We start from the raw sequence: 15,986 nt of genomic DNA, 5'->3' as shown, positions 1-15,986 counted from the left end.
GAAAAGTTTATTAATGGACCAATTTTAAGGGTCAAATGATCAAAATGCCCATGTGTTTGGAGACAGATCTCCCATTTTGTAAGGGCAAAAATGTAAGAGGGGAGTTTTTTTTTAATAAAATGAGCAAAATACCTCCTTTTTTTTAAAAAAAAAAAAGAAACTGAAATTAATACCCTTCATACAAAATTGTGATAGGAGTCGAACGGCTACGGCTATGATACAGTTCATGGTGGCACAATAGGAGCTTCTCTCGATCTAAACGATAATTGAAAATGAAACAAGTATAAGAAATGAGTAATAATACACATATATTATGGTCACTAAAAAAGTATGTGGGATCCCAATGGACTGATCATCTGTTGTCAATGTTGTTAACGCAGGTTCTTCAATCAAACTGGCTGGCAAAAAGATTCAAAGAAACAACTTAATTGAATGAAAAATTGGAGTTGTTTGCGAATTAGATCCAAATAGAAGATGGGCAATCCATTATCAAATGAGTAAAAGGAGCAGAAGAGAACTCAAACTTGAAAATGGAGTTGTGGAATGACGGAATCTGGTTTGCAAAATTATACTCGGCCTTGGTTGCTGCTCACACTGAGATGGACCAACATCCATGGTACCTTAGACCTAATTGTGGCCACTTTGAATTTTTCTTAGCTGTTCTTAGGGACAGATTCTTCATTGTGGAGAAGGATATATAATTAAATGCAATTGAATAAATTTTCATATGAAGATTTTGAAAGAGCGTCTTGCCATGAAAGTGCAGATCAAGTGATAATAGGATTCTTCTTGGGAAAAGTGAAACCAACTCAATTAGTGTAATGGACATTACCATTCATTTTCCAATCCCCGGGCACCGTTAGTATAATCAATAATGGTGACATGTCACAACAACTCAATATCTTTCCATGATAATCTCAGGGCCCCACATGTCAAAAACAAAAAAAAAGAAAGGAAACCGGTGAAGCGTGACAAAACAGAGGTTGACCCACCTCCAATTTTTCCAGCCAACATGGCCCATCCTTCTAACTCGCATTGACAAAGGAAGCAGAAGCGAAAGAAATGAAGATCAGTAGGTCAGTATGAACCACAGAAAGTAAACGCTTACTCTTCTTCTCCTTCTTGTTTGTGCAACCTGCTCAAGTTCAACCTTTGTGATCTCCAAATTTAATTTGTCTTCATTTCTGAGGAATGGCAGAACCATTCATTTCACTGCTATTGACAAAGGTGGATGCCCTCATCGCTGCTGAGGTTGGACTCATCTACAATCTGAAGGACGACTTGGAAGATCTGAAAAGTGAGCTTCAAGCCATCCACTCGGCTGTTAAAGTTGCAGATGGCATGCCGTATTTCGCGGCTGCTTGTGGGGAAGATGATTGGGTTCAAAAGCTCAAGGATGTTGCTTATGATGCAGAGGATATCATTGATGAGTACCAAGTTAGCATTGAGCTCAACAGGCAGAGGAGGTCCAACAAGAGCAACAAGGTATACAGAGCATTGATATGCCCTATTTCTTGCTTTAGTGAACATGTCTATTCTCGTCACCAATTTGGCAATAAAATTAAGTGTGTCAATCAAAGGCTTGGACAGATAGCCAAAGAAAGACAAAACTATAGGCTTGATGAGTCTGTAGTAGGAAGGAAAGGAAGCAAGAACAACATCAATAGGACCATGAGAGCAGCCGATAGCGGTAGCAACAGAGAGACTAGTCCTCACATGATTGAGAAATACATCATAGGTAGGGGTGATGATAAAGAAGCACTAGTACAAAAATTGTTGCTTGAGAATTCTGTCAGTGTGCCTGTGCCTGTCATCTCTATAGTAGGAATTGGAGGCATTGGCAAAACGACTCTTGTTAGGATGGTGTTCAATGATGTCCGAGTTAAGGAACATTTTGAAGGAAACACATGGTGGGTGTGCGCATCAGAGAAACCAGAAGCGAGGGAGATGGCTAGAAGGATATTGGAAGTGATCACAAAGGAATCCATCCCTAACTTGCAGTTGAGCATTCTGTGCGAGCAGCTTATAGCAAATTTTTCTAAAAAGAAGTTCCTTCTCGTGCTAGATGACATATGGGATCTAGATTGGTGGGGTCAGTTAGAGGCAACCATTGTAAATGCTGCAAGTGGGAGTGGAATCTTGATCACCACAAGGAAAAAAGAGGTTTCCGATGAGATTAAGGCAACTTACGTGCATGAGCCAAAATGTCTTCCTTTCGAACACAGCTGGTCGCTCTTTTTGAGCAAGACTCTAAGAGAGGGTGAAACAGAATGCTCCTTGGAAGGGGTGATTGATATTGCAAAGAGCATAGTAAGGAAATGCTGGGGCTTGCCTCTAGTTGTCCAGGCTGTAGGCAGAGTCATGTACTTCAAGGACAGAACACGGAAAACATGGGAGTCCATTTTAGACAACAAAATATGGGAATGGAAATCTTCTGCATCATCTTCAGACGGCATTCTTCCTGGCCTGATACTAAGCTATGATGATTTAAGCCCTACTTTGAAACGTTGCTTTGTTTACTTTTCTGTATTTTCAAAAGATTATGAGATCAGAAAAGAGGAGTTGGTCAAACACTGGATGGCTCAAGGGTTCGTTGCAAGCAGAAGTGATCAAGATATGGAACTCACTGGAGAGGGATATTTCAATGATCTGGTGGGTCGTTCTCTGATTGAACATGGGGGCTATGAACAAGTATTTGGCATGCATGCTGTTATTCATGATCTTGCCATGTATGTTGGTAGAACGGAATATGGTCTCGATCTTGCTAATCAACAAATACGCCATTTATCACTCACAAACAAGGTGCACGAACACTCACTAGACCCCTCTAGATTACAAGTGCCTGAACTGCTACGTACACTATTTTGTCCACTTGATTATTTAGAAAGTTTGCCACTTGAGAAGGTGTTCAACAGTCTTAAGAGGTTGAGAGTGCTAGACCTGCGTGGAAGCAGCGTCAAGGTGTTGCCCGAGGCCATTTGGGAGCTCCCCATCCTGAAGTATCTCAACCTTAGTCATACAAAAGTAGAAGAATTGCCTGCTTCTGTTGGAAGACTTCACAGCTTGCAAACGCTTAATCTGGACTATAGCAAGATCAAGAGAATCCGCAAGGAAATCAGTCGACTGTTTAACTTGAGGCATCTAGAGTTGCGTGGCACATCCCACCTGGAATTCATGGCAGAAGGCTTGGGCAAGCTTACTGGCTTACGGACCTTGGACAAGTTCATTGTATCCGATGGCAACGATCAGGTGCATGCAACCTTACGGAATTGAAGAATCTCAACAGGTTAAGAGGGAGGTTGGTAATTGAGCACATGGAGAGAGTAAAGGACGAGTGCTATGCAACAAAGGCACAACTTCACAGAAAGAACAACCTCACCAATCTTAAGTTCGAATACGACCGTCAAATGGATGTCACCGAAAGGAAGAAGGTAGAAGCTGTGCTTGAAAAGCTAACACCTCCTACCTATCTGGAATGTATGGAGCTGAATGGCTATGTGGGTAGAATGCTGCCACTCAGTTGGCTTGCCAACAACAGCAGCCTGAGAGTGCTGCGACTTGAACACTGTATGTCCTTGGAAACCTTGCCCACACTCCCTGTGACGCTAACGGACTTGGATTTGTCATACTGCAGTGAGTTGGTCGCCATTCCACCAACAGCGCCGTCATTGAAATCATTGAGCATCTCCTTCTGTCCCCATATAAGCTTACTACCCTTTTTCCCATCAATGGAGACCACAGAGGTGGCATCATTAGACAGTTGGGAACGGTGGGCATCTGGTAGAACAACAGCCGGTGAAACAGTTGCCTCCATGCCCTGCCTGCAGAAACTAAAGATATTGAACTGCCAAAGGTTGAAACACTTACCTCCTCCCGTCTTCCCTTGCCTCGAGTACCTAATGATCAAGGGATGCGTGCAGCTTCATGTCCTCTGGGAGGACGAGCAAGATTCAAATTCCTCACAAAAGGAGGCAATCGACCTCCCCAGATTGAAATTTTTGAAGTTGAGAGAACTGCAGGAGCTGTCTGCCTTGGCAAAAGGAACCACCAGCCTCCCCATGCTTGAAGAGCTGAGAATAGAGCTCTGCCCGAGACTCACATGGCTTCCAGAAGGGCTGATGGAAGACCTGCCTAAGTTAACAACATTGCTGCTATTGGACTTGGAGGAGCTTGCTTGCTTGGCACAAGGAACAATCAAGCTCCCCAAGCTAGAGAGATTGTGGGTCGGTGGTTGTCCCAAGCTCACTTCACAACAAGTGGACATGTTGCTGCAAAACCACACACAGTTAACTCACCTGTGGTTAAAAAAGCTTGAACGATTACGGAAGCTGAGTGCCTTGGTTCGAGGAGATGCCAGCTTCCTCAAGCTTGAAGAAATGAGAATCGAGTTGTGCCCCATGCTCAGCTCGATACCAGATGGGCTGCTAAAAAGCCTTCCTAAGTTGAGAAAATTGGAGTTGTTGCAGTTGTATCAGATGACTTCTCTGTCTGAACAAGGAACTGTCAGCCTTCCCAAACTAGAGAGCTTGTGGGTCATTGGATGCCCTAACCTCAGCTATCGACAATTGGGTAGGTTGACGCACGACCTGCCTCAACTGACAAGTTTGTTCTTGGGGTGGCTGTCCTGGTTGAGATCCTTGCCTCAACAGATCACCAACATCCCCAAGCTTGAAACTTTGGAGATTTCTCACTGCCCCAATCTCGTCTCAGTGCCGGATGGGTTAACACGCCGGCTTGGAAGTGGCCTAGAAATAAGCAACTGCCAGGGTACGGCAAGTCTCTCTCTCTCTCTCTCTCTATCCTCTTTTCCTGCCAATTACTTGCTCATCATGGTACATAATATTGTGCAGGGCTTCTTTGAATACGTCCAACTGATAGAATGCATTTGAGCAGTTCAGTGCCCTGCACAAGCCCCTGCAACTGATGATCAAACAATGCGGAAGCAAAATATGGCGTCTGTGCTCGGGGTTTGACCTTATTCATGATTAAAAATTTAAAAACCATGCTACTTTCTGGTTTTCTGTCTCTTCCGTCTTATGGCTTAAGATAATTCCCAGCCCGATCTGTATCTCACATTTTTTGTCAAGGTAAGAGTCCAAAAACAGTAACAAACATGATTAAGAAATGCATCTAACAGTAATATACATGAATTGACTGGAGCGCTTGGCTCTGCTCAGACTTCAGGAGCCTTAAATAAATATACATTGCTATTGTCTGCTCTGAGCTCGAGTCTGACTCCTTGCTTATCCAGTTCTTCTGCTATGTTTCTATTGAAGTTTCTGAATATGGTTTCATGTTGCAGCAAAAATTGTCCACCAGTTATTCAAAGGAGAGAAAAAGGTGAAGCTGCAGCTTCTGTAAATTATAGAAATTGCTCTGATAAGAGCTCTATAAACCCTGTCAATGTTGCATAAATTGGTAGGAATGCATGCATATACCTGCAGCCTGCCAAACTGCACTGTTACTAAATGCCTTTCTGTAGCAGAGCTGGTGCTTTGGTTTGTGGAGAATGAAATTATTTGATATAGAGTATCGTAAGACATTAGGCAGAGAAACGCGCTAGCTATACTTGGGGTAAAGCACTATGTGCCTATGTGGCATCACTTAGTTTTTAGGCAAATTTTCAGTCAGCAAAATGTTAAGCAATTGTAATAAACAGACTTAAATTTTCAATAGTGTTAAAAACATTATAAATTTTTTCATTGTTACTTAAAGAGGTTGTTGAGTTAATTTTTCCTAGAAAAAGGATCCAAGGACGCACCCTAACTTTTTGAATAATTTTAAGGATGTGTAAGCTATAGGAAAATAAAGTCAAAATTTACGTCAAACAATTTGGTAAAACTCGAAAATTATTCTTCAATTTCTATCTCTATTAGAAAAGCAGATAGGTAACGCGATATAACTGAAAAACATTTAATTAATTTGTATATAGATCAATATGTATAGGTAAAGAAGCTGACAGAGAACTGTGTAGGTGTTTATGTGAAAAATTTTCAGAATTGCTATTACCTTTAGAACAAAAGGTCCCTTGGCGGGAAATCGCTTTCCTGCAGAAAAAGGTATGGGAGCCCAAGCACAAAGAATGTTCTAAATTCCAGTAGGTGATGTGAATTTTCACAGATTCATTAGCAGACTAATTTAATTCTGGTGGAGTCACTTAGCAGTTAGCGCATACTTTTCAGGGACAAACAGCAAAAACAAGTCTAAGCGAATTTGAAGAGATCCTGACAGCTGAATGCTGCACCAACATGATATTAAGATCTCTTCTATCTACAGCCTGAAGCAGAATACATTCAATGACAAGTTTTCTTCAACATCCATACACCTTTTTTCCTTCCACCGTCTGGCAGAGGATATCTGACATAATTGTACAGAAAAGGCAAAAGCTCAACATCGCTCATGCTGGACCAGTATTCTCACAGATCTACATGCAGATTTTCAGGTCCAACACCTTGAAGCTCCCCCGATCTTGATCCTACATGTGCAGAGCTAGAAAGCCGGGACAGAATAAGACGGGCAACATTTTCAGCAGCAACGGCACTTGTCTCTATTGTACTTGCTGCACTTTCAAATGCATTGATGTAGTACAAATGTGACTGATCCAACATGAATGGTGCGAAAACCTCTGGCACTACATAATGTGGGTAAGCAGGCCAGTTGATCATTCTTGTGTCACTTCTAACACTGCAAGAAAAATTACACAAGCATAAATTTACTGGAGTTAAGTGGAATAAGCTCCACAAATACAAACAGTACCTGAAAAGCTTGTCCAGTAACTCATCTGAAATTGGTGCGCGAGAGAAAATTTTATATGTTTTATCTTTGTCACTGTATCTCTTAAGGACAGATACAGATGAGAAAGGCAATCCTTTAACTTCTAGAGTGGCCACAAGATCAGGAATTTCTGATGATGGAGACAAGCCAAAATATTCCTAGACAATACACCAGTACGTTTCAGTAAAATCTTCACTATGATCAAGATGCATTTCATATTTAAATCTCCATACTACATCAAACAAACTTACTGGATTTAGAAAGCCCCTAACAAATGTGGCGTATGTATGCTGTGTTGATCGTTTTGGAAGTGTGACTGGTGGCGAAAAATTGATGCGAACCTCATCTAATGGAGTAGCAACAAGTGCTACTTCACAGTGGTATGAATTTTCTTGGGTGGAATTAAGTTCATAATAGTCACCATGATTTGATACTGATACTATCTCTTCATGCAGATGCAATGATGCATTTGTGTTATTTATCAAGCCAGCAGCCAACTGCCAGTTTCCTCCTTCAACAGACCACAATCCACCACCCGAACCTGCCAATGAAACAGCCCCAGCAAGTCCGCTGATGCTTACATCTTGGCCATAGTTAATTCTTGTGATAACCTGAAAGAGCCATGGTTTTAGCAGAGCATAACACTGAAAAGTCCATTTGTTCCTTCCAACAGGATGTGCTCACCACAAATTACTAAAATCAGCCTTAAACATGTCAACAACGTTGATCATATTTAGAATTTTATCCAAGAGAACAACAAACGTTCAACTTTTGCAACAGATACTTCAATGAAACCTTGAAGCAATGAGTAACCATGAAAATGGCCTTTTAGGCATTCCCAGGGTTCGCAATAAAAAAAACAGTCAGACAGAAATAATGGCACTCTGTTTCTTAGATAGGATGTTGCGGACTCCCCATCTGAACGGTTCACACTCAATATCCGGCGTGTGTCCACAGCAACCGGAGACTTTCTAAGTAGACAAGGGAAAGATAGTGAGGGTTTTACATGAAGGGGCAACCAGAGTAGGGCATGGGACACGTATCTCTACATCAGCAACCCGCATTTTTAGAAAATTCAACGATTTCGCGGATTATGGGACAAAAAAATACTCTGTGCAGATTAAAATCAGGGAATGAAACCAGATGAGGTTCAGATAGCTCTAACAGCAACACCGTGACAACAATAAAAAAACAAAAGCAGCAAGAAGAGGAGCGAGATTGCACCAGCATGAAAATGGAAGAGAAGCAGGTCAGTAGTTATGCAACAACGACGACTGCTCCAACAAAATGTTCGACAGCAAGGAAGCATTCAATCAGAAAACCAAGAAAGCAAGTCGCGAAGAGGCGCGGAAATTCACCGTGACAAGTTCAGATATCAACAGAGACGACAGCCCAGCATCGTCCAGTTCCTCCCGCAGAGTCCGCTGCGTGAGCGAGTACAAACCTGCCCACTTCAACATTTCCTCAACCGAGCTAAAAACCGGTCGATCTTTTTCATAGTACCTCAAGAAGCTCTCCAACATACCCTGCCAAATTCCAGACGGAAAAGAAAAGAGAACAAAACCCGAAAAATCGATTTCAAATCCAACTAAGAATGGGAATCCCAGAGCAATGAGGACTGCAAGCGCAAAAAGGTACCGAGATTCAAACACTAACATTCAGGACTATAATTTTCGGGAATCCAAGAAGTGCCATACCTGGACGAACCTCTGCATTCGTATCAAGGAGAAGCCGTACCGCCTAAACAACGTAACTGTGTTCCAAAGGCGAGCGATCTGCTTGGAGATGAACGATTTCCCCTGGGGAATTGTCTCCAAGACGAAGCGCTCACCGTCCCAAATTCCAAACCACCCGTCGTCGACGCCGTCGTCGTCTCTGCCGGTGGTGGTGCTGAGGTTGAGCAAGGAGGTGAAGTTAAGGGCATGGAAGTTCTTGGGATGGAGGATTGTCCCTCCGGCCTCGAAGGTGTCTCCTCCGATGCTGACGGTGGCCATTCGGCCCCCGACTCTACCGCGCTTCTCAAATATCAGGATCTCGATGGGAAGAGAGTTAGGAGAGAAAGTGCTCTTCCCGAGGTCATGGAGGAAGTGAGCCGCAGATGAGCCGGCGATTCCGCTACCAATTATGCAGATACGATGGGGACGAGAGAAAGAAGAAGAATAAGTAACAGAAGAGAGGAGAAGCAAAAGACTGGTGATTAGCAGAGTAGCCGCCCACGGCGCCATGGAAGAAATTGTGGGAGAAAAGTGGAAGACACAGCTATTTGTGCCGATTGAAATATTGACTGATGGAAGAAGCCTATGGGAGAAGCCTCTTGGGGCGACTAACGAGGCTTCCGAGTTGCTGTCGTCATTTCAAATCTCTGATCGAGGTGAGCGGGGTTTTCTATCGCTATCGCTAAACCGTAGGCTCAACCTTCGTTCAATTCATTCCCGTATCTTCTTTTCATACAGGTTTATTTTCGATGCAATGGGTAGTTCAGTTTGTACTCCTTTTTTTTTTACAGCATAAAAGATTGACTTCACCTCCTTGCTCAACCTCAGCAACAAAAACCAGTCGTTTAATCTCCACCCCCTCTGTTGCATCAACCCCTAGGTAGGTTTAGATTGAAACTTTCAAAGGAAACATGAGTTCCTCTGTGACAAGCTTTGTTGGAGGGAGAAACAGCAGCTGTCAGTCTTGGAATTATTTCATTTGCACATCTCAATATTCGCCATGAACTGCAATGCTGGAGAAAGTTTACTTTATTGAATAAACTTCATTTTGTTTGTGTAATCTGTGTTCTGTTGTGCACATGGGGATGGATTATATAAGCCAAAAATATTCCTACAAATTGAAATATGATTTCCATGTGATAGCCCATCAGTTTTCGGAAAGCCTCATGTGACAACCACAAGTTTTCACAAAACACCTTGAAATTCCCGGGGAGTTCTGTAAACTACAGTATTGAAAGCTCGACACAGCCATTTCCTTTTCTTTTAGTTGGGAAGCCATGAAGCTCGATCCAGATCAGTGGGAGGGTAGAAATTTTTGGCAAAGTAAAGGGCTATCAATTCAAAAAATTTTAGACCCAGCAAATAAATGGTGAAATGATGGCATAAATAAATAAAGGACTGAGGGACACTAACGATATAAATACAGCAAATAGTTAAGGCTAACTAATATATAAATAAATGAATTCAAAGAATTGTTTGGTGAACTGCCCACACAATCTCACATGTAGCTCATTGATATTGTCAATAAATATAATACTTATTTACGTGTTTGCGTTCTGTATTTAAATTTCTAGCTCCACCAGTTTCTGTTTTAGGGAAGGGAGCCGCATGTTTTAAAAAGTATGTTTAATAGTCTTGGATCTCAGATCTAGAATTCATACGGAACTTATGATTTATTGGTAAACTCATTGTTTAAATACAAAGTGACGCAAAAAGAGACCAAGTCACCGAAGACTTTAGCTAAACTCAACCTTTAGTGATACGATCTAGCTTCACGTTACTAAAGGACCTAGGGGAGTTCAACCTTCAGTTGCACGATCCCGTTTTCTGTGGTGACGTGATCTCATTGCACATTACTAAAGCACCTGGTTGAGCTCAACCTTTAGTTACACGATTTAGCTCGTTTTGCGTCATTGAAGATCTTTGTGGGCCTCAAACCTTTAATGACAAGACCACATCACTGGACCATGACGGGGTGAACCTTTAGTGACATAATCTCATTTACCAACAGCATCCAGTATCAGTCACTGTAGTGACATGATCACAGTTTGCATTACTAAAGACTGCGGTGGGGTCAAGATTTAGTGAAATGATGTCATCTCATTTCACGTCATTAAAACCCTATCCAGGCTCACTTTTTGTAATGACATCTCATTTTGCATCAGTGAAAACTATGGAGGATTCAACTTTCATTTGTCGTCAAGTTCATAACCATGCTCAACCTTTATGCTCTCACTTTGCATCAAGTTCGACTTTTAATAACGTGATTTCAACCTTTAGTGACATGCACAGCCTTATATGGCGTCATGAAAGCCGTAGCAGGTTTAACACGAATTCATTTCATGTCACTAAAGAACATGAGCTGGGCCTTTACTCATTGCTTGTGTCGCGTCAAAGAATGTGATCAAATCATCAATGACACTATCTTTTCCTTGCGTCAGTAAAAATGTTTTTCCTTTCTCTCCCCCGTACCCTTTCTCTCCAACCCTACCCCCAAGTAGACCAGTGGTTTGTAATATTATACACATGGGCTGGTGACCATGGGCTTTAACCGTACCTCAACATTTTTTGTTTTAATTTACATGTAAATTTTAAAAAATTTTACTTGTCTTGTATAAAAATTTTAAAAAATAATATTTTAACCTGTGTCAAAATTTAAAAATTTTAATTTGGACCCCTTATAAAAAATTTCTAACTCCGCCCCTGATTATACAAGTCATTCTAACATATGATTAGTGCGGGTTTAGAACATGAGCTGTGGAGATTTTTTGAGTTTTCTATCCAACTTGAATTGATTGGTCTGAAAATCCAAAACACTTTCTTTTCTTATTAGCCAACCATAAATGAGTACGCAGAAAAATAATCAAACTTGCCCTGAAAGACAGTTGGATCTTTTGTGTAATTCCTTTCTTTAATTTCTTAATTAGTTGCACTTCGTTTCTCTGTTTTCTTTTATTTAATTTGAAGGTTAGTACCCTACGGCCTTTGTCTTTTTCCTTCTTTCATATTTAGCCTACGTATTAGTGGCTAAACCAAAATTTTCTGGCCGAGGGGCACTTGAGTCATCGGCTCAGGTTGGCATCAATTCCCAATAACTAAAAAATGTATCATGCCTGAATCTAACTGGGGTTCACGATGGTTGAGGAATTGAATCAGGAAAAAAAAAAGATTTTAATTGTAAGATATCTAATGAAGCAGTAGCTGGAGTTGAGATCTCATCCAAAGAAAAAGATATCAAATATCTAGAGTTTTTTTTTGTATCCTATACGGATGATCCAATCAGTAAGGACTATGGTTGGGAATTGTTTGACCCCTATGTAGAGTATTACACAATTTTAATCATTTCAATGAAAATTTTAATGCCCCCATGTATCTCCACCCTCTCTGTCTCTCTCTTTATCACTTCAAAGGAGTCATTCACAGGTAGCCAATCTCTCTCTCTCTCTCTCTTTCTCTCTCTCTCTCTCTCTCTATATATATATATATATATACTTGGAGTAATGACGGTGTTCTGACAAGGCCTCATGGCTACGACTTGTTGATGGTCTAATATAAGATAATCCTAGGTGATGGTGTGCCGAGTGCCTAACACTTTTCGTTTAATTCGTGGTTCCAAAAAATTGATGAAAGCTTCCGCTTCATTAAAATTGAGTTAAAGTTGATTGAAGGCTTGAAAAACTTTCGGTGCTGCGTGGGCCAAATAGGCTTGAAAAAGTCAACACACACTCTTTCTCTTTATTCATGGTTGGACCCAGCCTCGTAATTAAGTGGTCTGAGCTTGGATGGCCAGCATGAGCTTCAAGCCTGGTTTTGTCGAGCCTAGAACAGGTCCGGCCCATATGCCCAGCTCTATTTTGTGGTTGGACGATTCGATTCTTTTCTCTTATTCCACTTCTTTTCTCCTACGTTGCTTCCAAATTTCTCATGCCTTCCGATACTTGAAACCTGACTGTGCGATCATTTCATCCTAAAGCTTCCTCGTGAGCTGGGTTTGAATTAGCACGCCAATTCAAGGAATAAGTCTCCGACTGGCTTTATATTAAATAACTCAGTTTCCTTATTACAAAAGCAAAAATCAACCTGTCATTTCATTCACTATAATAACCTCCCCCAGTCTGTCTGTCAACCCCCAGAACTTGACATTTGAGAAAGAGTTGTGGACGTGCATGCAAGATTATATACACAAAAAAAAAAAAAATACGGTAAGGGTTGAGGGTATTTTCAAAATTATTAAAAAAGTCTTTTATATTTTTTTTAACTTTTTGGTTTTTTTTTTTTTTTGCAAAAAAGTTTTCTTTATCTATTAATCAGGGGTTTCTGAACAAGATTATGCACCAGCAGGCGCATATAACCAGTTCCTATATACCTCTCCAAGCACCACCTTCCATATTGCTAAATATGGAAAAAACAAAATCAGATTTGATTCGGTCCCTGAAAAATGTCGCAATCACATTAATTTGGATCTTAGTATCATTATCCATTTCTATCTCCATATTGGAATTGGTGTAGTTGAATTAGTATGTCTCGCCAATATGTAGTTTGGCCTTACAATCTGCCAGAATTTAATTAAGTAAGACTTGAACTTAGATGTATCCGAGTTACCCTGCCAAGTTGGATATTCAATTGGACTAGGCCGTGGTTGAAGAATTGGATTTGGATATTGCTTGTTTTTCAATTCATTTGAAATGTCATATATATATATATATATATATATATATATATATTGATAAAAGCCAGACAGTTAGGTTAAGGGTAAAAACCAAACCCTTTGATTTCGAGTTTTCAAGTGTTTTTTGTTTGCAATCTAACCTTATTCATATGATTGTAAAAATGAGTTGATGCAAAACATATATTAAGGTCATTTGTTAGACCTTAATGGTGTTTTTATAATAAGAAAAAACGAACGTCGTCATGCCATGACATGATAATAAAAAAATCAACATTTTTTATTAAAACAACTTGAATCAAAGCATGTTTTATATCAAAATAGTCTTTATAAATATATTAAAATGTTTATATTGCAATTTAAAATAGCTTTTGAACAAAAAAGTCAATGGGTTTGACTTTTTATTTCTGACGTAAGTGTTTGGTTTTTACGAAATTGTATATATATAATATAGACTATTTTGATATAAAACATGCTTTTGAAAGATTCAAGTTGTTTTAATAAAAAATGTTGATTTTTTTATTATCATGTCATGTCGACGGCAGTTCGTTTTTTCTTATTATAAAAACACCATTAAGGTCTAACAAATGACCAACTTAGTATATGTTTTGCATCAACGCATTTTTACAATCATATTTTTACAATCATATGAATAAGGTTAGATTGCAAACAAAAAACACTTGAAAACTCGAAATCAAAGGGTTTGGTTTTTATCCTTAACCTAAGTGTCTGGCTTTTATCAAAATATATATATATATATATATATATATATATATATATATATATATATATATATATATATATATATATATATATATATATATATATATATATATATATATATATATATATATGACATTTCAAATGAATTGAAAAACAAGCAATATCCAAATCCAATTCTTCAACCACGGCCTAGTCCAATTGAATATCCAACTTGGCAGGGTAACTCGGATACATCTAAGTTCAAGTCTTACTTAATTAAATTCTGGCAGATTGTAAGGCCAAACTACATATTGGCGAGACATACGAATTCAACCACACCAATTCGAATATGGAGATAGAAATGGATAATGATACTAAGATCCAAATTAATGTGATTGCGATATTTTTCAGGGACCGAATCAAATCTGATTTTGTTTTTTCCATATTTAGCAATATGGAAGGTGGTGCTTGGAGAGGTATATAGGAACTGGTTATATGCGCCTGCTGGTGCATAATCTTGTTGTGCGTTAGTATGATTAATAACCAGAAACCCCTGATTAATAGATAAAGAAAACTTTTTTGCAAAAAAAAAAACCAAAAAGTTAAAAAAAAATAGAAAAGACTTTTTTAATAATTTTGAAAATACCCTTAACTCTTACCGTATTCTTTTTTTTTTTTTGTGTATGTAATCTTGCATGCACGTCCACAACTCTTTCTCAAATGTCAAGTTATGGGGGTTGACAGACAGACTGGGGGAGGTTATTATAGTGAATGAAATGACAGGTTGATTTTTGCTTTTGTGATAAGGAAACTGAGTTATTTAATATAAACCCAGTCGGAGACTTATTCCTTGAATTGGCGTGCTAATTCAAACCCAGCTCACGAGGAAGCTTTAGGATGAAATGATCGCACAGTCAGGTTTCAAGTATCGGAGGGCATGAGAAATTTGGAGGCATGAGAAATTTGGAAGCAACGTAGGAGAAAGTAACTGGAATAAGAGAAAAGAATCGAATCATCCAACCACAAAATAGAGCTGGGCATATGGGCCGGACCTGCTCTGGGCTTGAAGCTCATGCTGGCCATCCAAGCTGAGACCACTTAATTACGAGACTGGGTCCTACCATGAATAGAGAGAAAGGGTGAGTGTTGACTTTTTCAAGCCTATTTGGCCCACGCAGCATCGAAGGTTTTTCAAGCCTTCAGTCAGCTTTAACTCAATTTTTATGAAGCGAAAGCTTTCATCAATTTTTTGGAACCACGAACTAAACGAAAAGTGCTAGGCACTCAGCACACCATCACCTAGGATTATCCTATATTAGACCATCAGCAAGTCGTAGCTATGAGGCCCTGTCAGAATACCATCATTACTCCAAGCATCTATCTACTTCCATACAAAATGTGGGTGGGGATAGACTTCCCTTGAAAGGAAGTCCCGAGTCAAAACCAATTGCCAACTATATATCACTACGTAAGGCAACCGACCATCACTCTACTCGATGATGAGCTTTCACTTGCTCGCCTCCGCATGACTCTACGCGGTTGTGGACGCAACATATGTGTCCACTAAGAGAATTGCCTCTAACTCATGTGCACCCCCATGTGCATCCAAATGCTACACTTGAGGAACCCACCGATTCCCTAATGACGGACTTGCACCTACTCACTCAAACAATGTTTTTAAATGGAAGCCTTATTTCTGTTTTGGCACATACCTTTTGCGAGGAGTAGTTTAGTAATTTTGTAAATTATGAATTTTATAATGAGAAAAGTTTTCCTCTTTTCATTTTTTTCTTTTAGTAGGAGGCGTCTGTGTTTCACTCGATAAGCCTAAGCACGGGATTCCAATCCCAACATACAAACCTCTCCAACAGTATTGGAGGGAAGCAAGTCATATTCATGAGTCCGACTAATTGGAACTTAGCTGGACATAAAGCAACTCAAACACAAAAAATGAACATGGAGTTGAAAAACCAAAGACCATGGAGACACCCTTAATCACTTATTACTATGGACGTCACATGTTTTGGAGAAGATGAAAAGTTACATGATTCTCATTTTGTTCCAAAGATTAAACATATTGACTCATATTATGAGGGTCAAAATGAGCTCTTAAAAACACTTTCTTATCT

General features: G+C 39.8%; 1 protein-coding gene and 1 pseudogene across 1 annotated transcript; one reads left to right on the top strand and one right to left on the bottom strand.

Moving 5' to 3' along the window:
• The first annotated feature begins 971 nt into the window (after positions 1 to 971).
• Positions 972 to 6,065, top strand: LOC116266861 (disease resistance protein RGA2-like; annotated as a pseudogene).
• A 206-nt stretch (positions 6,066 to 6,271) lies between these two features.
• LOC116266860 (farnesylcysteine lyase) lies at positions 6,272 to 9,207 on the bottom strand. The gene is made up of 5 exons (XM_031648299.2): positions 8,472 to 9,207; positions 8,133 to 8,300; positions 7,026 to 7,385; positions 6,757 to 6,932; positions 6,272 to 6,684 (listed from the first exon to the last, which is right to left on the bottom strand). The coding sequence occupies exons 1-5, from the start codon at positions 8,997 to 8,999 to the stop codon at positions 6,417 to 6,419; spliced, it is 1,500 nt and encodes a 499-aa protein (XP_031504159.1). The 5' UTR covers positions 9,000 to 9,207; the 3' UTR covers positions 6,272 to 6,416.
• Positions 9,208 to 15,986: the final 6,779 nt, after the last annotated feature.

The sequence above is a fragment of the Nymphaea colorata genome, chromosome 13 (genome assembly GCF_008831285.2).
Source record: "Nymphaea colorata isolate Beijing-Zhang1983 chromosome 13, ASM883128v2, whole genome shotgun sequence".
In the NCBI taxonomy this organism is placed as follows: domain Eukaryota; kingdom Viridiplantae; phylum Streptophyta; class Magnoliopsida; order Nymphaeales; family Nymphaeaceae; genus Nymphaea; species Nymphaea colorata.
Note: the sequence above shows the minus strand (reverse complement) of the source record. Positions and strands in the feature narration are given on the sequence as shown.

What these genes read in the sequence shown, in the direction of transcription:
- LOC116266860 (XM_031648299.2), bottom strand. Translation starts at nt 8,999, where the DNA reads ATGGCGCCGTGGGCGGCTACTCTGCTAATCACCAGTCTTTTGCTTCTC. An exon ending in TTAGGGGCTTTCTAAATCCA is followed by an intron (nt 6,933 to 7,025) that starts GTAAGTTTGTTT and finishes TGTATTGTCTAG; the next exon opens with GAATATTTTGGCTTGTCTCC. An exon ending in TTACTGGACAAGCTTTTCAG is followed by an intron (nt 6,685 to 6,756) that starts GTACTGTTTGTA and finishes TTTTTCTTGCAG; the next exon opens with TGTTAGAAGTGACACAAGAA.